General features: G+C 46.8%; 2 protein-coding genes across 4 annotated transcripts in view; both read left to right on the top strand.

Annotated features, from left to right (window-relative positions):
- Positions 1–14994, top strand: part of Ranbp10 (RAN binding protein 10) — a 67447-nt gene extending 52453 nt beyond the window's left edge. For 2 of the 3 annotated variants that reach the window (XM_046434297.2, XM_046434296.2), the window contains 10 exons: positions 2356–2378; positions 4143–4327; positions 6857–6969; positions 8438–8546; positions 8648–8796; positions 8990–9194; positions 9925–10046; positions 10507–10652; positions 10957–11068; positions 11498–14994. In XM_046434297.2, the coding sequence (XP_046290253.1) occupies positions 2356–2378; positions 4143–4327; positions 6857–6969; positions 8438–8546; positions 8648–8796; positions 8990–9194; positions 9925–10046; positions 10507–10652; positions 10957–11068; positions 11498–11628 (1295 nt within the window). In that variant the 3' untranslated portion in view covers positions 11629–14994. Of the gene's footprint in view, positions 1–2355; positions 2379–2499; positions 2595–4142; positions 4328–6856; positions 6970–8437; positions 8547–8647; positions 8797–8989; positions 9195–9924; positions 10047–10506; positions 10653–10956; positions 11069–11497 lie in introns of those variants that run through there. The other variant, XM_046434298.2, reaches the window with a different exon arrangement.
- A 3225-nt stretch (positions 14995–18219) lies between these two features.
- Positions 18220–24148, top strand: part of Gfod2 (Gfo/Idh/MocA-like oxidoreductase domain containing 2) — a 46619-nt gene continuing 40690 nt past the window's right edge. The window contains exon 1 of the mRNA XM_046434290.2: positions 18220–18425. The gene's annotated coding sequence lies outside the window, so the exon portion shown is untranslated. The remainder of the gene's footprint in view (positions 18426–24148) is intronic.

Below are 24148 nucleotides of genomic sequence, written 5' to 3'. Positions count from 1 at the left end.
TGAGCCCTGAGTGGCAGTTGAGCTTGTCCAGGTATGATACCAGGCATTTACGAGTCAGCTACATTAGCTTGAAATATACGTTTTTCTCTCTTATCCACAAGGATATTATTGAGAACTTACTGAAAGATTAATATGACCTGTCCCCCAAATTTTCTAGATCATGAAATTGTGAAAAGGCAGTAAAGATAGGGGCTGGGGTTGTGGCTTAGTGGTAGAACACCTGCCTAGCACATGTAAGGCACTGAGTGAATCCTCTAATGTCCTTGCCTCCTTTTCACAAGCCATCTTATCAATAATGTGCTTCAGAATCTAACCCTGCTCCCTTTAGAGAAGTAGAATGAGTTTTCTGCCATCCTACTTCTCTAAAGGGGTCTAAAGCCTCCCTGCTTCTTTCCTCCGTCACAGCACTTGCCCTAGTGCCATCCCCCAATTGACTTGTAATTATCAGTCACAAGCCATCTCTATTGCTGCAGTCAGAAGCACTGTGAGGGCCAAGCTTGCAGCTGTTTCCCCAGTTCTGTTACAGGGCATGGCTCCTGGGATGCCTCAGCAGGTACTTGGTAAAAAGGATGAATGAGTGAATGGAGGGATGTTCTGTCTACAAGCGGTCAATGTGCTTGCAGAATCATCCTCATATGGCTCTGATCTCTCACAAGATCTTTTCTTCTCAGCCTCAGTGTCCCAAGACCTATGACTTTTTGGCCCAGGCCCCTTATTATCCGCAGGTTTGGTTTATTCTCTTGGCATCTGTGATCAGATCTTGCCATCACATTGGCCTTGCACAGATTCACAGGGATCAGAAGGGCTGGGGAAGGGTGCAGTGTTGCCTGGTCTAGTGCAATAGGGAGGAATAGCTTCTTTCCTCATTCTTTTGTAATCACCTCAAGGCCTTCCAATGTGTCACTGTGAGGCAGAGATGGGCAGACCTGGGTAGGTCATCCCCAGCCCAGAAGTATGGCCATTGCCTCACTCTGTGACCCAGTTGCAGCCAATTTGTACTTAGAACTCAGTGTTTATGAAGCAGCTTTCACAGACTGTCTCACTGAGAGATTAGTATTATCCCTATTTTTCAGATGGGCTCACAGAGGTTGGGTAACTAGCCAAAGGTCACACTGCAGTTAACTGATGAAGCCTGAATTCCCACTCCTTCTAGGATCCTGTGGATTTCCTCCATAGGCCTAGGAGTAAAGCAGCAGCATGGCCACACTGAGATCCATGGGGGAAGCTCCTGGGCAGAATAGAGGGTATAGAGAGGCTTCCAGATTCTGTGACACTGACCCTGCAAATGGTTCTCAGCAGTAGCCTCAGGTAGGCAGACCATGATGTTTATGACTTTTCCTCACTGAGGAGTAAAATAGCCCAGTAAAAGTTGTAAACCATCTCTCTTCACATTTTTTTTTTTTTTAAATCTGTAAACCTTCCAAGATTGTCGTGGGAGACCTTGTGTCAGACTTCACATGTGCTGTCTTGCTGGATTTCTTTCTTTTCTGGGTGAGAGTTGGAGGAGCAGATTGAAGATCTCTAAGGAATCAGCAGTTTGAAAATCTCTCAGGCCAAAGTCTTATGGACTTTGGCCAGAAAGTTATAAGACCTTATCCAAAAAAATGAAGGACTGTGAAATCTTGAGAGAGGCTCTATTGGCTAAGTCTGTGTCATTTCTCAATCTGTCAAATACGTGTAATCTGGTAGAGTTCTGAGGTTCCTCTCCTGGTGGACATGGGTCAAGCCTGTGTGTATATTTGGGGTCCCACTGCCTTCCATCCTCATATTCAGTTCAGGATTGAGGTCTCTGGAAATTCAACTCCTTCTCTTGGCAGGAGGGCTTGGATGGTACACAAATCTTTATTAACCTGAGTTTTGCCAACTTAGAATTCCTGGGGATGCAGAATGAGTGTAGTCTGGAGATAGGCAGCTGTCACCCTCCCTGTCTTCACTTCTCCATCAGCTTAGAGACAATGTTGGAACATCAGACCATTTGGCAAGTCTTTTAACCTGTGAAGTTTTTCCTCATCTGTAAAATGGGATAAGGATGCCCATTCCCCAGAATTATATGAGAATTGGATCAGGTAATGAATGGATTGCAAAGGATTTGACATACACAGTAGGTTTCCATAAATGTGTTGGTTCAAGAGAAGTATCTGACCTAAAAGGCCTTGGGACAGATCACTTGGGTTTAGTTGTTCTAAGGTGGAACAGCCATGGACAATTACCTAAGGTCCTGACTTTGCTTTTGAATAGACCACCCAGTAAAAGAAAGGTCCAGACCTAAAACTACCAGGCCTTTGCTGCAGAGGTGGAGGCGACCAAGGGGCTGGCCCTGTCTAATGGCCTGATTACTGTTCTTTCCCTTCACAGGCATAGCCTTCACAGACCTCCCGGTAAGTATGACCAGCAGGCTTTCCCCCTTCTGGGCCATTGGGGGCTGTATGCTATGGGGTGTGGTGGTACCTGCAAGTGCAGGGTGTGGAGTCTGGCCCTTTCCCCAACCAGGGATGTGTCCTGTGCTGTCAAGCTTGAGGGTGCCAGTAGGGGATACCTGCTGGCTTTCCTCTCTCCAGGAGCAAGGCCTGGTCTTCCTCCACGACTCTTAGCAGGTGACAGAAATTTGTGACATTTATAAAAGCAGCTGTGGGGTGGGTGGGGATGGGGTGATGGTCATGGAAGGAGGGTAGCTCCATGGCTTAGCTGGTCTGGGCCAGCTCCATGTTACTTACAGCCAGCAAACTGGGGTACAGAGTGTAGGGAATTATTACTGATTTTTTAGGAAACCAATCCCTGTCCATCCCCATCAAGTATCCCCAAGATCCCCCTCAAGCCAGGGAGATGGACTTTGTGGGTTTTCTCTTCTTAGAAAAGGATGGTGCTTCCTGTAGCCTTCGGGGCTCATCTGTACCTTCCATACCTCAGTCCTTTCCTGTGAGTCACCACAGGCCTTGTCACATGCAGGGCCTCCACCCAGAGTGCTGGAGCCTGGCCCAGCCCTGTATGCCTTGGCTGGTTCTGGAAGGAAGGTTTGCTGACTCTGCTCCTACTTTGGGATCCGGGGCACCCTAATGTACCCAAGGAAATGCTCTTGTGATCTGAGGGACCTCTGAAACCCAATTGCAGCATTTGCTGCATTTGAATCATCCTGTCTACATATCAGAATCCTTCCCTCCTATTTATCCAGAGTTCCTAGAGAGAGGTTGTGGTCCTAGGCAAAGAGAGCAGACTTGCTGGCTGGGGAAGAATTTAGTTAACATAAAACAACCAGATGTGAGTGTGGGCAGCATGCTGCCACATGCTAGAAGGCGGCAGAGCTTTGGGCAGTGGTGGTCAGAAAAAGCTTGCTGGAGGAGGTGAGCTTCGCCTGTAGTGTGGAGGATGGGAGGGAAAAGAAGGAAGCCAGAGGTCTGTGGGTTCAGGATCATAGTGGGCTGAACCCAGTATTCCCAGGAATGACATGTAGCCTAAGGATGGAAGATAAAGAGGGGACTAGGAAGCCCTGGGAAGACAGCGTGCAATGATATGGGGAGGATATGGGTGAGGGTATGAGCAGTGGCATTGGGAGCCACAGGGGGAGGTCATTGTGGGAGAGTGGGGGAAAGCAGGGAGCCTCACACCTCACTAGCCATAGGTCTTCTGCTGAGTGAACCTCTGACAGGAAGGGCAACAAACTTTCTCCTTTGCCAGCTCCAAGGGGTGTAACTCACATAATCTTTTGCCATACTCTCCTCCTCCCTCTTCTGTCTCATCTCATCCCTTCCTTCTTCCTCATGTAACTCTTTTTTTGTGGCCGAGTGATCCTCAGCTCTGAACTTTTTGGAGAGGAGCCATTATCCACCCTACAGCCTAATTTCATGGGCGCACCTGCAGGGTTGTATAGCCCAGCCTGCCTCACTGTGCCCTGGCTTAGTTCCAGTGACCTCCAATGCAGGGCAAGAGACTCTCCATATTAAGCCTTGCTCGCTTTTCTTTTGCTTTCTTCCCCCAGGCTTTGGGGTTTAGTGCCTGTGGTGGGGAGATGGATGGAATGTGGCTCAGTCCCATGCCTCCCACCTTGTGACTCTCTTCCAGCCTTAGTACTGGCCGGCAGGAGCCATGGAGGTGAAGGGAGGCCCTACTGCTCATAGGGCCTGACTATCATTCATTCTCCTCCTCAGGCCAACCTCTACCCTACTGTAGGCTTGCAGACACCTGGGGAGATTGTGGATGCCAACTTTGGGCAGCAGCCCTTCCTGTTCGACATCGAGGACTACATGCGGGAATGGCGTGCCAAGGTCCAGGGCACTGTCCATGGCTTCCCCATCAGTGCCCGGCTTGGCGAGTGGCAGGCGGTGCTGCAGAAGTGAGTGCCATCCCTCAGGCCCTGTTCCAATGGGCCCCTGCAGGGCTATAAGCTGTTCCTGAGAATTCCAGAGGGAAATATGCTTCTGGAAAGTACTCCCAGGGATTCAGCTACTGCCCTGATGCCCTCTTTTCAATAGAAAGCTGCAGTCTCTAGAGATGCCCCTATTTACACCTTTGTCCCCTCAGCCAGCTTGGAAGGTTCCTGTGTGTAAGTTTACCAACAGGCTGTGTTCCTTCCCCAGGTCATTTTGCAAAGAATGTCCTAGGATTCCCCTGTGGTCTCTTCCTCTCTGCACTTTTTTCTACCATGGAGAGTATCCATCCTGCTGACTGTGGCCTGAAGTCACCTCACAGGGTCATCCAACTAAATTCCCTGCATCTATGACAGTGGCAGCAGGAAGAGGGTCTCCCCTAGGATCAGTGTAGCTGGCTCCCTGGCTGATGAATTCCAAGACAATCTTGGAAGTCCGTGTTGCCAAGTATTGCCATGGGAGGCCAGGTTTAGTTTTGTCTTCCACTGGCCAGCTGCAGGTCTGAGTGAGGTAATGACCATCCCAACTCCGCTAGGAGGTGGGTGTTAGCTTGACTCCCAAGGGTGAGAAAGGGCTGGATTGGGCTTCTGCTCTCCCTGCTCATTGCTCTGCAATGTACCAGATGCCAGGGACCCTTGAGTAAGATTAGGATACACACTGGGTTCTCGTGTGCAGCTTTCTGTTCTTGAGAGATTGATATTGAGGCAGCACTAAGGAGAACTGAGGCAGGGGCCCATGTGGTCAGGAAGAGCAGCACAGCTACCTCTAGTTCCTGGCCCCCAGAGCAGATGAGGAGCACTTCCATAGGGGCCAAGAGAGTGCCACTCCCTGCAGCAGGCTTACCCATGTGCAAGAGGAAAAGTGGAGCTTTCCAGGCCCCATTCTGGAGGGACTGATCCTCTCAGATTTCAGAGCCTGTATTCAGCACATGGTTGTTTTTGTTTACATGTGTGTACCATGTGCTTGTATGTATTCATTTTCTAAGACCTGTATATAATTTGTGTTCTGTGGTTTCACATAGCTTCATTTTATGAATATTGGGAATGGCTAACTTATCTTTGAGACAAATTTGCCACAAGCTCCTTTTCTGACTTCCTCTAGTGGGATGTTAGGTATTTTCTCTCTTTGGTGCTGTTGGCAACCCTTTCATACATAAAGAAGTTTTCATATATAAGATTAGTTACTTTCTTGGTATCCTTTTAAGAAGTGACATTTTTGGGTCAAAGTGACTGTACATTTTGAAGACACCTTATATTCATATTGACTTATCTGAACCATGTGTTGTAAAAATAAAATTGCCCTGCATTTATAACATAGTTATAATTATTATTCAGAATATAATATTCTTTGATAACATAATTTTGTAATGAGGTTGTATGTATTGACTTCTTGCCAAGTATTTTACACATATTATTGTGTTAACCCCTTAAAATAAGAGGTAACATACAAACTTTCATGCCTCCCACAAGACAGCCCTTTGGACATTTGGTTGATAATAATATTTACATCAGACATGCTCACATACCTAGATATTTACTCCTGTACACATCAGACATAGGGCTTATCCTTCTGCTGTCCATCTGTGCACACACACTCATACACATGTGCCACTGCTCAGATAGTTTAAAATTGGGTCAAATGGTTGCTGGGAATTGGGCCTTCCCCAAAGATTGTATTTTTGTTGGTCCTGGTCTCTTCCCAGTGAAATCAGCCTGATAACTTGGCACGTTGGGTCCCTGAGCTGTGGCATATTATGAAATGATTTTGGCATGTTGGTTAGCTCCCATCACTCTGGAGCTGGTGCTGCCACAAAACAGGCTCACCAGAGGAGTAGGACACTTATGCGTGGTACAAGCAGTCAGAGGAGCTCCTATGTTGGTGGCAGGTATGTGTGTGCCAGGTGTCCTCAGTGTCTGGGGATCTGGCACACTGCTTGGCTGGCTGCCATTTCAGGAAGTCCTGGGTGAGACCATCAGCCACCTCTGGGCTTGCTGCAGTTTACCAGTAGGTAGCCTGCAAGCTTAAGGGCAGCATGTCCAGAGAAGTGCAGCCACTCCTCTGATCTGTGAGCATTGATACAAACAGCTCCTCTTCAGCCTGATGGCATGAGCACTGGGGGACATTTTTATTTTATTCCACCCCTTCAGTTCTGTGGAGGTTGTATTATAAGATATGTTTAGGGGAAACCTCACGGGGAGGTATTCTGTTTCATCAGAAGGTTGGTGAGAAATGCAATTCTTTTTTTTTTTTTTGGTACTGGGGATTAAACCCATGGGTGGGTGCTTAACCACTGAGCAACATTCCCAGCCCATTTTTATATTTTAGAGACAGAGTCTCACTGAGTTGCATAGGGCCTCGCTAAGTTGCTGAGGCTAGCTTTAAACTCAAAATCCTCCTGCCTCAGCCTCCCAAGCTGCTGGATTACACGTGTGCGCCACTGTACCCAGCAGAAATGCAGTTCTTGAGTGTCACTTCAAGCTCTTCCTTTCTTCTAGCATGGTCTCGTCTTACCTGGTGCATCATGGGTATTGTGCCACTGCCACGGCTTTTGCCCGAATGACTGAAACCCCGATTCAGGAAGAACAGGCATCCATAAAGAACAGACAAAGTAAGGTTAATTCTCCTCTCCCCTTCCCTCTCTCACCTGTCCCTAACTCTCCTCTGTAACTCATGCCAACCCTGATTAACCTGTTAGGAGTCCATTCCCCTGCAGTGGAGACCAGCCTGCCACCCCAAGCTAGCCCTAAATCCTGCTCCTGACCATCCTTCAAGACTACATTGCCCAGCAGCCTTGGAGAGTCTCAGAGCAGCCTCCCTAATGCATACTCTGAAGGTCTGGCACAGGCCAAGCCTTAGCATGGCTAGATCTTTCTCCTCCGTGCTTGTTTCCTTCCTCCTGCATCCTGGATTCTACTTGGCCTCCTATTTATGTCTTCCAGAAAGAGTGTTTGCATCTTATCAGACCAACACCCTGTCTTTCAGACCATTTACTGAATCTTAGTAGTTCTGCTTGTCTCTAGCCTGATTAGACAGGGCAAAGCTGATGTTTAGTGGCTGCTTTGGTGGCACCTCTCTTTGTTCTGCAACTCTGGTCCTGCCCTTTGCAGACAACCTAATCCTTCTTTGGTCAAAGGCAACTCTCCCAGTGTTCATTCTGGCCTGTGACGTGTGTGTTTGGGGCCCTTTCATGGAAAGAAGGGGACAGAGAACAAAGACCATACACAGAAGATAGGAGGAGAGTGAGGGTGAGAGGGTGTGTATAGACACACATGTCTGTGAGTGCCTGCCTGTGTCTCTCTGAGCCTGTCATTTCTGTGTATGTGCATGTGTCTGTGTCTCCCAGAGAAGTTGCACTCAGTCAGACAGATAGAAAGGGATTCCAGACTTGGGATCTATGAATGAGAAAGCCTCAGACCCAGAAGTTGCTCCCAGCAAGATGCACCAGGCCCCAGGGCAAGAGAGAGAAAGCAAAAGCAAAATGCTGGTGGCCCAGAGAGGTGTCATCATCAGAGGTGCCAGCATGAGGAGGCTGACCTCCTCTCCTAGCAGGGAGCATGCTGTAGCCCGTGAAGACTGTGGAGATGCATCCCTGGCCTGAACCAGTGTACTTCTGTTGCCACTCCCCTGTGAGGCCCAGAAAGAGGAGTCTGTCTGAAGAGGAGCCCTTAGGCCACTGGCTTGGCTAGGTGCCCATTATGCTCCTTCAACCAGCCTGCCACCCCAAGCTAGCCCTAAACCCTGCTCCTGCCCTCCCCCTAGCCAAGTCCTTGGCCACCAATGCCCCATAGGAGCAGGCCTCCAAACACCCCTCCTGCCTCTGGGCTGTAAGTTCCATTCTTTTTCCCCCTTATTCTTGAGGATTCCATGTCATTTGGCTGAAACCAGGCTCTGCTGAGGGGCTGGGCAACCAGGTTCTCTCCTTAGCCTCTTCTATGAGCATCTCCAGCCGGCAGAGCACTCTGAGCCAGCCCATCCAACTATCACCTAGCTCCTGCTGAGACTGGCCATGTTTCAGGCTTGTGGATGTGAGGAGAATCTGTGGCCCTTCCTCACTACCATGTTCTTGCTCTCTGCAGAGATCCAGAAGCTGGTGCTGGAGGGCCGGGTGGGTGAGGCCATTGAGACCACCCAACGCTTCTACCCTGGGCTATTGGAACACAACCCCAACCTGCTCTTCATGCTCAAGTAAGTCATGGCCTCCTGTCCCTAAGACCACCCCTCAGCTGATGGCAGGAATCCACAGCCTGGGCCAGACCCGGAGCATCACTGCTGTGATCCCTCTGCAGGTGTCGACAGTTTGTGGAGATGGTGAATGGCACCGACAGTGAGGTCCGCAGCTTGAGCTCCCGAAGCCCCAAGTCCCAGGACAGCTACCCTGGCTCCCCAAGCCTCAGCCCCCGACACGGCCCCAGTAGTTCCCACATGCACAACACAGGTCAGCCACTCTCCAGAGGACTCTGGGAAGAGTTTGTGTGGAGAAGAAAGGCCACCCCAATTGCCCTTCCCTGTGCTGGGCTCAGGGCTGGCAGCTGGATTGGGGGGATGGGAAAGGGGATCACTGTGGCAATATCCAGGGACTTGCTTGGTAGCAAGCTGCCCCTCCTCCTCTGACCATCCCTGGCTTCTAGGAGCAGACAGTCCCAGCTGCAGCAATGGCATCGCATCCACCAAGAGCAAACAGAACCACAGTAAATACCCTGCACCCAGCTCCTCCTCCTCCTCCTCGTCCTCCTCGTCCTCCTCCTCCCCGTCCTCCATCAATTACTCCGAGTCCAACTCAACAGACTCCACCAAGTCCCAGCCCCACAGCAGTACCAGTAACCAGGAGACCAGGTGCCTGTCTTGCTTCACTTCCTCTGCTCTGCTTCTGCTTCTGCTTTGTGCTCCCTGGACCCACTGCAGTCTGTCCTTTGCTGCCCCCTGCCCTTCACCCCAACCTTCATCACAGGCCTATGCTTTTATTGCTACCTGTTAATCTGCCAAACCAGGCACTGGCTCTGGCTTCTGGCCCTACTCAAGATTTGGCTGCCAGTTTCCTTGGCCCTGACTTTCTCTGGAGGTACTAACCCTCCTGCAAGACTGAAAATGTGGTCCCCTCCCAGGGGATTCTAGGCCTTCAGAAGCCTTAGCATGTAAACTGAAGCTTTTATGGAATCTAGCTTCTAGACAGCCAGGTTAGCAGGCAGGGAACTCAGGTTACAAGTGGCTTTCAACAGGTCCTAGGCATACCTTAAGTCCAAACTGAGACCAGAGATGCCCAATGGGGTCCGTGAAGCCCAGTCACTGAGGATCAGGAACTATGTAATAAAGGTAGGATAGCCAGGAGGAGTGAGTCACAAAAGCAACACCAGGACAACAATGGGAATCAAGTGACAGGCCTATGGGAATAGCTAGTTAGTAGTAGGTGCCAAGTTTTGGAGCCTGGGAAGCTTTGGCTATCCTTTCATGTTCCTGACAGCCCTCAGTTTATCTACAGCAACCATGGCTAAAACCTGAATGAAGGCCCAGCCAGGTTGCTGCAACCACATCCCTTGGCCAACACCACCTCAATCCTTCTCCACAGTGATAGTGAAATGGAAATGGAGGCAGAGCATTACCCCAATGGCGTGCTGGAAAGCATGTCCACACGCATCGTCAATGGTGCCTACAAGCATGAGGACCTGCAGACGGATGAGTCCAGTATGGGTAAGGGCTGTGCTATAGCATGACTCAGCCTGATGTTCCCCAAGAGGGCAATATATGATCCAGATGCCTCTTCCCCCTGGGAAAGGCGATATGGCCAGACTTTGGCAGCTTGAGAAGCTCCAGCCAGACCAATCATGGATGGGTCTTTGAGGCAGCTTCAAACATATAGGAAAATCTAATCCTGCTGCCAAGAACAAGACTCTTGCATTTGGGGCTGGAGAGAGTTGGAGAGTGTGGACGCTCTTATGAGCACCATGCATCTCTGCAGGACAGGAAGAGGGAAACCTCTTGAGTCCTACCTGATCCCTGGACTGTGTGCTTAGGTGGACTGAGAGCACCTTCGCTCTGGCTGCTCCACCTGCTCTCCTGGCCCTCCCCTGCCTTTGGCAGAGGCTGCAACTTCCTGGGATTTCTTCCTACCGTTCCTTCTAATTTGTTTTCTGCTGGCTTTTGGGTGCAGATGATGGGCATTCGAGGCGGCAGCTCTGCGGGGGCAACCAGGCTGCCACAGAAAGGATTATCCTGTTTGGCCGGGAGTTGCAAGCACTGAGTGAACAGCTGGGCCTGGAGTACGGCAAGAATTTGGCTCACACAGAGATGTTGCAGGTACAGGACAAGCCAGGCCTTCACACAGAGCAAGCCTCTATTTGGTGCTGGGAATGGGGTGGCTCTGGGAGGATCCAGGAGCAGCAAGAATAAGGCAGAGTGGCACTAGGCAGGTCTGCAATACAACATGGGTGTTGGGGTGTACCCCACCCTCTTCAAGCTCTGGGGAAGGTACAACCCTGCCCAACACTATAGTCCTGGTATGTCAGGTTCTCACTGGGCACCATTCAGGGCCCTGTCCCCTTCTGGAGCTATGGCATCGGGTATGGTATGTACCACAATCCTAAGAGTGCTTGTCCCTTAGGATGCCTTCAGCTTACTCGCTTACTCAGATCCCTGGAGCTGCCCTGTTGGCCAGCAGCTTGATCCCATCCAGAGGGAACCTGTGTGTGCTGCACTCAACAGCGCCATTTTAGGTGAGTGCATCTAATAAAAGCAAAAAATTGACCCAAGAATGCCTGGGTAGCCCCTCCCCCTCTCCCTGGGAAGGACAACAAGGTCAGCACAGGTTCTATCAGATGACTCACAGGACTCCTGGACTTCCAATGCTGAACCTAAACCCTGATTTCCCTCTACCCAGCTGAACTAGCTGCTGGATCATGATGGGTTCTAGGCCATGACCTTGGGCCCACATAATCATTTCACTGTACTAAATAAGGCTAAAATGCTCAGGTTTTTAGCATGACTATAAGTCCATGGCCTGATAGCAAGGACACTCACACAGACACTGAATGTTCTGGTCTTAGAGATTCTATCAATTCCCTCACCTTCCACTCCCAAGGGAATTTTGGCCTGCAATCAAGCCCTGGACAGGGCAGTGATCAGGCCTTATATCTTCTCCACAGAGTCTCAGAACCTGCCAAAGCAGCCCCCACTGATGCTTGCTCTGGGCCAGGCATCTGAATGTCTACGGCTCATGGCCCGAGCGGGCCTGGGATCTTGCTCCTTTGCCAGAGTTGACGACTACTTGCACTAGCTGACCATGCTGGCTGGCCCTGCTGGCTGGCCCCGCCTGGCCCTCCTTCAGCCTCAGGGCTGGAGCAGCTCTGCCCTCCATAGGCACCTGGTGCAGGGACCTAGAAGCCATGGGCAGAGTCCACTCCTTCTGCCTGGCCTTTCTCTCTCTCCCTTTCCTTCCTCCTTTCCTCCTGGCCTCTGTTCCTTCTTTCCCTTCTTTCTCCCTCTCTCTATCCCTCTCTCTGCCCCAGTCTCTCTCCTCTTCATGTGCAGCGGCCTATGACACAGTATTTGGCTGATTACTCTCATGTAGCGCCTTCTCCTTTAAAGGGGGTTTTGTTTTGAGGAGGGCTTGGGGTTTTTTAATCTTTTTTTCCTCCTGACTGAGCCACCAGTGTTTATCTTGGGAGAGTTTGTGCTGAGCTGGTTTCTGCTAATTTAGTGATGAAGCCTATCCAGGTTGGTGATAGCTGATTATTTTCATAAGTAAAAAAAAAAAATGAGATTATATATATATATATATATATATATATATAAATATATATATTAAAAAAAAGACACAGTATTTATCGTAGCATTAGTGGTCCATCACCTCTTGGGTGAGGCTGTCCAGACACCATGTGTTTTTATTTGAATCCAACTCATTAAAAAAGAATCATCTCTGTCACCTCAGCCAAGCAATTTGTTTATTTTAGGCTCCCCCTTTGTTGAGCCACAGGCCCAGCTGCCACCCAGGGAAGCTGAATAGGCTTTGAGGAGCTACTTGGTAGGCAGGGTCAGGCTAAGCTGGTTTGCAGCATCCCCAGAGGTGTGGGTCTTTAGGCCCCTGTGACCTGAACTGAGCAGAGAACTGCAGGGCTAGGAGTCCAGAGACATGAACATGAGTTAGCCCAGGGCCACACAGCAAAGCAAGGGAGCAGAGGGTCCTTGGCCAGCACACTGTCTACCACTGTACCCTGCCTCTCACTGCCTGCCTTGCCCCTCTCCCTCTCTCAATGCCCTGCCTTCCCTTTTTGTTAAGATGGCCAAATAATTCATTTACTCTCAATTGATTGCCTGGAAACTACCTGCCTTCAAGCTGCTGTGCATCAGGCTGCCAGGAGGAAGACTCCATTCCCAGGACAGAGGCCCCTGAGGACAGGGGCTGCTTTCTTCCTGCCTGGGTCTTCACCATTATTGCACAGCTCTGATGGGATTGATGTTTTCTGTGGAGAAGCCAGTGCCTCACGGAGGCAGATTCTTTGGCTGCTGGTCCCTGGAGTAGATGGAACCTATCACCCCTTGGACCAGGCTTCACTGCAGCTGTGCCAGGCCACTTCCTGCAGCTTGGCCCCAGCCACTCTTAGGAAGAGAAGGGGACCCCATGGGCTTTACAAATGTCCCACAGCTGTTTTCAGATGAATTCTCATAGCTGGTGGAACAAAAAAAGTCTCACTGTCACAGGAAGGGCTGAGATAGCTGCCAGGACTTGGGTGGAGCATCTGAGGAGAGGACTGGCTGCCCAGTAGGAAAGGGAAGAGGCCTATACAAGAGGAGTACTGGAGGGCTAGGATTTCTATACCTGCTTCAGTGTGAGAGAGAGCCCAAGCAACCCCTGCAAAGATTAGGGTAAGCCATTGCAAAGCTAGAGTTGAAACTTCCAGTACCTGTCTGGGTTTGGGCTGGTGAACTCCTGCTTAATGTTATTGGACATGGGAATGGTTGGAATGGCCAGAGATTTTCCATGCCCACTAGGCCTCATCAGGCCCACAATGGACAAGACAAGAAATTGAATTGGACCAGCTACTGGTGAGGGGCCAGGGCTCTGGCCCTGATATCTTTTGGAGTTTTACCTTAAGGGTTAATTCTGTAGGCTACTTCTTTTTCTTGGTCCCTGCCATGGCTCCATCTGCCAGTCCACAAACAAGACCCATCATGAGGTATTGTCCTGTTTGTAAAGGAAATTAATTCTATGCAAGGCTAGGGATACCCAGCTCCGATGTCAGAGATTGGAAACATCAGACTGTTAAAGTGATCAACCTAGCTGGATTGGGAATTAAAACCAGAGGCTTTTGCAGCTGCAGTGGAGTTCAGAGATCATCTCTACCAGTCCTTTTCTTTTTCAGATAAGAAAACAGGCCAAGGAGATTGACTTGGCCAAAGTCACACAGCAAATTAGTGGCAGAGCCAGGACTAACCTTATTCCTTTAGTCCTGAAGCTGAATGGTGGATGAGCCCCATGAAGGGTCAGGGTGGCATGGCTTCCAGCAGTGGCTGAGCAGAAGATATCTTCAGGGGTATGTCAGGGATGGGGATGAGTGCCTGGACTTCGGTTGTGGAGCGGCTGAGAGAGGGCCCAGGAGGGCTCAGGATACCTGTGCGCTGCATATGGGGATGGGTGTCTGCCGGGCTCACGCTCAGTACCTATGGCCACCTCCCCATTTTCTGTGCCTTATCTCACTGTTTCAGCTGAGTCCAAGTTGTTTACTGTTTCTCTCCAGAGGGGCTCTCTGTCCCAGTTGGACAGCTCACCTTTGGGACAAGCCTTTGCCCCATAAGCTGTGGAGAGGGCCAAAACCAAGCTGCTTAAATAGGCTGTCTTGCTGATAGTCCAAGCTCACCTGCAGCTGGAGGAGCCCCTTATGCGAATTCAGCCCTGCCAGCCTGCTTCCAGGAGCCTCAAGTGGGGAAGGTACCTGGGAACAGCCCTGGTGAAGGTCTGGGTCTAACTTATGGGGCAGACGGAAGACCTGGCTCTGTTGGGTTGTCCAGCCCTGGGGGAGCAGCCTTCCCCAGTCACCTTCCCCTTGTGGCACCAGATAATTGCTCCTTTCAGAGGAGAAAATTGGCAGGCCACTCAAAGCCAGAACCCCCTATTCCCATCCATGTGGATCTGTGGCTGGGTGCAGGCCATCAGAACAGGGACACCACAAAACAAAGAAGTGGGGACTACCTGGCCACTCAGCGCCTTCCCAGCTCTTAAGCAAGCACAAAGAAGATGAGGCAGAGGACTGTCGGAGCTAAAAGTTCCTTAGGTTGCTCACAACTCAGGTATGCATGCCATGTGGCAGCTGGAAAGCAGAGCCCTACTTGACCGCCAGTCCTGGGCACCTGGACCTGCGGCCAGATGGTGGCTTCTGGCTGCTCAAGTGCCCACCTCTTCGCATAGGGTTTTCCTACATTAGTAACTACAGCTGAAACAGACATCCTCCACATTGTGCACACTGGTTCTGCCTTTGTCCTCGCAAGTTGATATTTGGCATTAGCATGAAACTTGTGGGCATAGGAGGGTTGGGAGAATTCTAACACAAAACATCCTATTAAAATTGTACTTGAGAGATGAAAAAAACTCTTGTTGTATTTTGACAGAATTATTTTTATTAAAATACACATCCATGAGCAGTGATGAGTGTCTGGTCTCTGTTTTGAGTTTTACTAGGGTGGGTACCTCTAGTGTGACACATCCTGTCCTGGAGGAATTGGGCCCTCTTTGGCCCACCTCTTGAAGACTCAGGCCCCTCTTGCCTCCTCAAGGACCCTCAAAACTGTGGTGTTTGCAGGATCTCAAGGAGCACAAGTACTCAAGCTTCAATTCTTTTCCTGAAATAGTCCGCATCTTAGACAGTGAAAAAAATTCAGCTTCAGGAAAGTGGGCCACAGAATTTCTTCCCACAAACATGATTTAAAATGTAGTCCTCAGTATCCATGAGGATTGGTTCCAGGGCCCCCATCCCTATACCCAAGAATACCAAATTCTTCATATTCAAGTCCCTTATATGAAATGGTGTAGTATTTGCATATAATCTACCCTTTTATATATTTTAATCTCTACATCTTTTTTTTTCTTTGGTGGTGGTACTAGGGATTGAACCCAGGGCCTTGCATGTGAGGGAAGCACTCTACCAACTGAGCTATATCCCCAGTCCTCTACATCTTAAATACTATTTTTTATATACTGTAGAGTGTATATAGTGTTGGAGATTGAATCCAGGATCTCGTGCATGCTAGGCAAGCACTCTATCGTTGATCTACATCCCCAGGCCTTCTACATCACTTCTATAATGTTTGCATTACTAATGTAAGCACTATGTAAGTAGTGTTCTATATTGTTTAGGGAAAAATAACAAAAACAGAGTCTTTTATATGTTCAGTATGGACACGATTTTTTTTTTCTTCAGTATTTTCTGTTGGTTGAATCCATAGGTACAGAACTTGTGGACACAGGCAGTTATGCATCAAGGACCCTAATCCCCAATACTGCAGTCAGAGCTTCCTGTCAGTCTGAGGAGAAATAGCCTGTTCTTAAATTCCCAGTACTAACTGAGTGACCTCAAGCTTGAGTTTCCCAGCCTTAAGATGTGGTTAATCCACCTATCCTGTGGAAGTAGGTGATGATAGCATTCATACAGCAGTTATTTAGCACATAGGGACTAAGTACATGCAGGGACCCTTCTCCCCTTCCTCTGTGAAGATGTCCTTGGTGTGATTGGTCCACTCCTGATTCTGCCTCCCATGACCCCATAAACCCATTTTTTATGCAGAGGAGGGATGCAGCAGAACATGCTGTTGCCCACCTGGAGGTGGGATTGGAAACAGATTGAAGATAAAAGAATCATCTAGGAGGCCACTGTAGTAGGCCACAAATAAGAGGGCAGGGTTGCATATGCCTGTAATCTCACCTATTCAGGAGGCTGAATCAGGAGGATTTCAAGTATAAGGTTGGCCTGAGCAACTGAGGGAGACTCAAAAGTGGCTGGGGACGTAAGTCAATGGGGAATACCTGCTTAATGTGTGCTAGCCCTGGGTTCAATCTCCAGTGATCCAATATATAGGAGACAAATGCAGGCACAAGATAAGTAACTGGTGAGGGAGATGGTAGAAGAGACAAGGTTTTGGTTAGAGTAAGTCACAGGATAAATAATGATGGCATAAAATAATACACAGATCAAAAGGGAGCAACTGGTAACTAAAAAGTCACTGGAGCAGGGAGATTTGCTGAGGGAGAACATGCAGAAAACTATTTCAGGGAAACATGGTTCCTAGAAAAGGGTTCTTCAGTAGTCCAGTTAATTAGAAAAACTGTCTCCTTAATGTTGATAGTGAAAGCTTTAAAAAGTCCTTTGTTAAGATATGTTGCTTAACTTTGCATTTTCCATTCTGCATCACCACAGAATGCTTCACTCATTGCACCTCACAGGACTATTACTCTATAGAACATTTTTTTAAAAAACTTGATGGTGCTAGGGATTTTCCTCAGGGCCTCATGCACACTAGGTAAGTGCTCTACCCCTAATCTACCCCAACCCCTACAGAACTCTCTTAAGGAAGAATTAATGCAGAGGGAGGAATGGGCTATCAGATTAAGGATGAAAGTCCTGGTTCTTAAGTAGAGCTGGAGTAGGCTCATTTTCCTCTAGACTAATGGTTCTCAACAGGGAATGATTTTACACCTCTCTTCCAGGAAACATTTGGCAATGTCTGAAGACATTTAAAATTTTTTTGTAGATGGACACAATATCTTTATTTTACTTATTTATTTTTATGTGGAGCTGAGGATTAAACCTAGTGCCTCACGTAGGCTAGGCAAGTGCTGTACCACTGAGCTATAACACCAGCCCTGAAGATATTTTTGATAGTCACACTGGGGTTGGGGGTGCTACTGGCATCTAGTGGAAGAGGCAAGGGATGCTGCTAAACATCCTACAGTACAAGTAGGTCTCCCCACAGCTGCCCAACAAAGAATCATCAGGCCCAAAATGTCAATAGGGCAGCTGTTGATACATCCTACTCTAGAAAAGTGGAATTCTGAATGACTAAACAGAAACAGATCAAACGCAGACACGCTTTGATTCTGCCTCCTTTCTGTCTGGCTGTTCAGATGTAGTGGAAAAGGCAGGGAGTTTCCTGTGCTCATGCAAGTGGAGGCAGTGGTGGTTAGTCCTGACTCCTGAGCCCAAAGTACAGAGAGCCCTGCAGCTGGTTAGGTCACAGAAGGAAACAGCTCAGGTCAGCTGGTATGTTCTGTCATCAAAGGCTGCTCTGGAATCATGGCTGGGAGGCTCTCCTGAAGCAGCAGAATGGAAGTCCAAGCGTCAACAAGAGAGATAAGCGGCTGGAGGCTTCCCAAGCAGAAATAGCCTCCTAGATTTCACACTGAGGCCTAACCGGCTTATACCAAAGTGTAGCCATGTTTCAAAAGGTATTTGTTGGGGGAACAGAAGCTAAAGTAAAGAAGTCAAGGGGACTGAGACCACAGTCTAGAGAGTACTGACATTTAAAGAACCAAAGAACATCCAAAGGAAGAGGGGCCCAGAAAATACACCTGAGAAAACAGGAAGTCCAACGAGAGACCTGGCCTTTTGTAAAGATAGGTCGTTGTCCAACATAAGACCTTCTTTCATTCCAGGAAAGCCAAGGTCAATCACAATTCCCAGGACCTCCTAGTTCTTGACGCTGGTCGATTAACCAGAGGGAGGATGAGGCTGGAAGACCACTCTAATTGGGGTCTCTCCCGCCGGAAATGAACCACTCCGTGCTTCGAGCCGAACTTCTTAGGCTCCGCCCCTCAATGGATGAGCATGCGCGGCTCTCAGTCTCAGCCCCTCCCCGCCCAGTTCCACCCCCGTCATAGAGCATGCGTTGTCCTCCCGTCGTCCAGCCCCTCCCTTCCAGAACCCCCTGTTCCTTAGAAACCAGGCGGCGTGTTCCCGGTACCTCGGAGGATTCTGGAGCCGGAGCATCCTAGACATCCTCCCTCAAGGCGGACGAGTGGTTTTCGAGACCCGTCCAGACCTACAGTATACCTGAGGTGCCGGGCGGGCGATGCCAGCGTACCAGGTAAGAGCCGGCCCGCGGCGGCGGGTGAGAGTGAAAGAGGGCATGGCGCGGCTGCGAGCGGGCGCCGGCCGGGCCTCCTCAGCTGTCCAGCGCCGGAGGTCCGAGGCGTGGATATGCGGAGCTAGGCTTTGCATAGGGCCTGTGCTAATTGCCATGATGCGCGCCAAGTACGGGGGTCGGCCGGTGGTTCCCTCATCCCACCTCAGAAATAGGACCTGCGCGCTTGGTTTTAGAGTGGGAGAATTTTGAATCCTCGAGGACCTCGAACATAACCCGTCGCTTTACAGATTTGGAAACCTAGGCTCCCTCGCCTAGTGCGGACAGACGCCCTACCTGTAGGAGGACGGACGCTTTGTGGATGAGGATGTGTAAGGTGTGGAAGCCTCAGACAAAGGGTTCTTGGGATGTCTGGACCGTCCTTTTTCAGAATGAGATGGAACTTCTGGGGGGAAATATTTATTTAAGAAACCGGTGTTAGGGTGAAAGAAGGACAACCCAGAAGATCAAGTTGGCTCTGCCATCTGGCTGTGTCTCGATGGCCCTGGCCTACCTTTAAAGCTCAGGAAGAAAGCAGATGGACTTGGGGGAGACAAAAGGTGAGGTAAGGCTTTCCTATCGAGGCCTTATCAGACTTGAATGGTGAGGGAAGAAGAAGAGGCCGGGAGATAAGTGTTTGTAAATGGGAGTGTGAAGAGTTTACCTTCCAGACTGCAGTAGAATATGAAGTACAGAACAGGAATGGAGAAGTTTAAAAACTGCATTGGATAGACACCAAGAAAGTTTATGAACTATTCTGTTTATATTCATTGTTCCCACGATGTCATGCTAAAGGCAAGACACAGAAAGAAACTAGAACCAAGGTCAGGCACTACCCTAGTAATCTATGGGACACAAAGGAAGGAAGACCCTTTATTTATGGTCCTTCAATTGAAGGGAGTTGAAGGGGGAACCGTGTTTCACTTAAAATGTGATATGGAGTATTATGGAGAAGATGGTTGTCTTTCAATTGAAGAAACTAGAATCTTTGTGTGTGTGTGTGTGGGGGGGTGTCTGGGGAATGCAAGGCAAGGGCCTGGTGCATGTAAGGCAAGCACCCAACTGAGCTATATTCCCAGCCCTAGATTCATTCTCTCTCTCTCTTTTTTTTAAAAAAAATATTTATTTATATATTTTAATTGTAGTCACAATACCTTTATTTTATCTATTTATATGTGGTGCTGAGGATCGAACCCAGGACCCCACAAGTGCTGGGCGACCTCTCTACAGCTGAGCCACAACCCCAGCCCCCTGGATTCATTCTTGATAAGGAAACTCATTTCCTTCTCAAAAGCCACAACAGAGAACAAAAGAGTTTTTAGATCATCCATTTTACAGAAATTAAAAAAAAAAAAAAAATATATATATATATATATATATATATACACATATATATATATATATAAAACTGCTTTGGGGCTGGGAATTTAGATAATCTGCATGTACCAAGAGGTGAAATTTTTAGCAGGCAATTATTTTTGTAGAATCCCCATTTCATAGAAAGAAAAAAATTTTTGGCAGCAGAACACAACAGACACTAGTATGGCAATATGTAAATCAATGGATGTGTAACTGATGTGATTCTGCAATCTGTATATGGGGTAAAAATGGGAGCTCATAACCCACTTGAATCAAAGTGTGAAATATGATATATCAAGAACTATGTAATGTTTTGAACAGCCAACAATAAAAAATAAAAAAAAAAAAAAGAAAAAAAAATTTTTTTCCATTGTTGTTAGTTCTGAGGATTGAACCCTAGCTGTTTTACCGCTGAGCTGTATACCCAGCCCTTTTCATTTTTTATTTTGAAACAGCATCTTGCTAAATTGCTGAGGCTGGTATTGAATTTTCTATCCTCCTGCCTCAGCCTCCTCAGTTCTTCGGATTATAGGTGTGCAACACTCAGTCCGGCATTTTATAGATGAAGATTTTAAGGAGAGTTCTCTTACCACCTGGTTATCCCACTTTTTCTATTCGGTTATTGGTCTGGGTCTAATCTGTTCTTTTTATTTGAAGGGAAAATTCAGATATATGATTTCTATGGTAATTTTAGTAATTTTGGAACTCAGTAGTAGGACAGTAATGAAAAAAGAGCACACCCCCTCCCCAACAAAACACTTAAAAATTTGCAATATGGAGGAAAGAAGTATTTGATTTTTTATTTTTATTTATTTATTTATTTGGTGGTACTGGGGATTGAATTCAGAGTTACCACTGAACTATATCTCCGGTGCTTTTTATTTTGAGATAAGGCCTTGCTAAGTTGTCCACGCTGGCCTCAAACTCATGATCCTCCTTTCTTAGCCTGTATCAAGTTGCTGGGATTACAGGCCTGCACAAGGAATGTGTGATTTTTAAAAGGTGGTCCCTAGTTCTAGTCATTAAAGTCAATTTGTTGCTTCTTTGTTAATATTAATTTTCAATATATGTTGAGTCTCTAGAAACGTTCCCCCCCAACACACCAGTGATATGAAGATACATTAAAAATGGAATATTAGGGCTGGAGTTGTGGCTCAGCGGGAGAGCACTCACCTAGCACTTGCGAGGCCCTGGGTTCGATCCTCAGCACCACATAAAAATAAATAAATAAAATAAAGGTATTGTGTCCAACTACAACTAAAAAATATATATATTTTTTTTAATGGAATATTAGGGCTAGGGCTATAGCTCAGTGGTGGAGCACTTGCCTGATGTGTGAGGCACTGGGTTCTATCCTTAGCACCACATTAAAATAAATAAAATAAAGGCAGCTCTATGTACAGCTACAACAATAAAAAAATGTATATTAATAGGTCAAGTCAGTTTAAGAAAGAAAGCTTTATGGGGCTGGGGTTGTGGCTCAGCGGTAGAGTGCTCACCTAGCATGTGCAGGGCACTGGGTTCAGTCCTCAGCACCACATAAATATAAAATAAAGATATTGTGTCCACCTAAAACTAAAAAATAATAACTTAAGAAAGAAAGAAAGCTTTGTCTTAGGTTCATAAATGAATTCCAGGCTGTAACTGGACATAGGGACTCTGAATTTTATTTGACTTCTCTTGGATCTGTGGATGTTATTTTATATATCTCAAGAGACAATGGCATTAAGTGTGTACATGGGGGAAATCAGAACTGTTAACCAAATTTTGTCAGGAAGTCTTCATGAAAATCATTGTATTCTGTATTAGAAACCCCCTTGCTTTAATATTGACCCAGGTAGAAGTCAGACAAGAGGCTAAAGTCAAGGTAAGATGGAAGGGAGCAGTTGCCTTCAGTGGAATTGAAATCTGCTTTGAAAGTAAGCACAAATACTTCCTTGAGTGAGTTATTGGGAAAGGTACTGTTTAAATGTCTGCAGTGTTCCTCATGGATTTGTGTGCATTTTCTGAGCTCTACAGTCAGAAAGACACTTGTTTTCAGACAACTGTGGTCTTAAACAGAACTCTCTAAGTGTTTCTAAGTTGCTATGGCAGTGAAACCTTTGATAAATAATTACTTAGCATCCACTTCACGCTGGGAACAACTGAGAACAGTTGTCAAATCTGGCCTATAATAAAGTAATCAACAGTATTTGACAAGTCAGCCAGGAGCCGACCTTACCAGATAAACCAGTAATACTCAGATCTACTTTCACTGAAATGATTTTCTAGTTTTACTATAAGAGAATTGAAGTGTGCATGCAGTGTCATCTGATATAAGAAGTTGAGGGTTGGAGGCGTGGATTAATGCTAGAGCCCTAGCCTACAATCTGTGAGGCCTTGAGAGTTTGATCTCTAGCACCACAAAATAGAAGTTGAGATACAGTGGTCAGTGTTTAGGAAACACAGGAATCAAACAAGACCACTTAACTTAGAAGTAGGAAAAGTGTCTGGTGATACCTCAGAAGTCACTCAGGCAGTTAGATTTGGAAAGCATTTAGGAAAAAGTTGAATTGAAGATTTTGCTGTTTTTTTAAGAATTTGTAAACAGTATAAAAGTTGGGGGGGGCTGGGTTGTGGCTCAGAGGTAGAGTGCTCTCCTGGCATGCATGAGGCACTGGGTTCAATCCTCAGCATCCCATAAAGTAAAATAAAGACATTATGTTCACCTATAACTAAAAAAAAAAAATTAAAAAGTGGGACATTACTTACTTCTCTTATATTCAAATAGCAGGTTTATAAACTTAAAAATAAACCTAAGGGCTGGGAGTGTAGTTCAATGAAAGAACCCATGCTTAGTATGCTTGAGGTCCTGGGTTTAATCTTCAGCACCAAAAGAAAAAAGAAAAAGAGGAAAGTTGAATTTGGAGTCTAAAAATTACTTGAAAATTTAAAATGTCTTTTTTTTTTTTTGTGTGTGTGTGTGTGTGTGTGTGTGTTTGGTACTAAGGATTGAACCCAGAGGCACTTTATCACTGAGCCATCCCTAGCCCTTTTTTTTTTTAATTAAAAAAAAAAAAGACTTTTTAAATGTTTTAGTTGTAGATGGACACAATACCTTTATAATTTATTTTTTATGTGGTGCTGAGTATCGAACCCAGTGCCTCACACATGCAAGGCAAGAGCTCTATCACTGAACAACAACCCCAACCTTATTTTTTATTTTGTGACAGGGTCTCACTAAGTTGCTTAGGGCCTAACTCATTTGCTGAGGCTCGTTGGAACTTGATATCCTCCTGCCTCAGCCTTCCAAGTCACTGGGATTACAGGCATGCACCACCACACCTGGCTCAGTGTCATGTTTTAAAAGTTGGAAATGATAGATACCTGAAATAAGCCTGGATTCATGAAAAGTAGAACCTAAGAGATACTAAGAAAAACAGGAAAGCTTTAAGACTTCTTTATGCTCTAATACTTAGGAATTAGACATCAGTCAGGAATGAACTCACTAAAGTACTATCTCATCAAACCAAAACAAAAAAAATGAAATTTTCTGTTGTTTTGTGAGAAACACTTCTAATAGAGGTAAATATTAACAAGAGATGAATATTCCTGCATTACTTAAATACACACTCAACCCTTAAGTGCTTGTTCTTAGTCCTTACTTTTAAAGAGTTGCCAGTAGTACCCTGGTGCTAGGTACTGTCAGTTCTCTTTGGGATCCAGGTTAGCCTCAGAATTGCAGTGAGCATAGGTTACTCTCCCCATCATCTCTCAAAGCCATTACCAAGAGCTGCTTCTGTAAAAATTCTGTCAGTCTTCTACAGTGAAGGATAAGGGATGAAGGCTGTTAAAAATGGTAACTGAGTACTGAGTTCATACTTCTTTTCTAACCTGAAATAACTGTTTCTCCCAAATTATTAGCTCTCAACTTCTCATGAAAATAGATAACCCCAAGGCGGGTGTTGTGGTGGATGCCTGTAATCCCAGTGGCTTGGAAGTTCATGGCCAGCCTCAGCAATTTAATGAGGCCCTAAACAATTTAGTGAGACCCTGTCTCAAAACATTAAAAAGGGGAAGGGATGTGGCTCAATGATTAAGCATCCCTGGGTTTAATCCCTGGTACAAAAAGAAAAAAAAAAAGAGAGAGAGAGAAAAAGAATAGATAACCCCAAAATAGAAACCTAGACAATTCCGCTTGGTTTTTACCATATCACTTCATAACCTCAAAATCTTTATTATTTACTTTCACAATTATATTTGGCTTAGAATGGTAGGTAACCTTTAGCAAATCATGTAATTTCTGAAGCACAATTTCTTATGTATAATTTATAGCAAAAAATGACATC

The sequence above is a fragment of the Marmota monax genome, unplaced genomic scaffold, assembly GCF_021218885.2.
Source record: "Marmota monax isolate L192 unplaced genomic scaffold, Marmota_monax_Labrador192_F-V1.1 WCK01_AAM20220418_F8-fsc00024, whole genome shotgun sequence".
NCBI lineage: Eukaryota > Metazoa > Chordata > Mammalia > Rodentia > Sciuridae > Marmota > Marmota monax.
The sequence above is the reverse complement of the archived record's forward strand: the minus strand, read 5'-3'. Positions and strand labels throughout refer to the sequence as shown.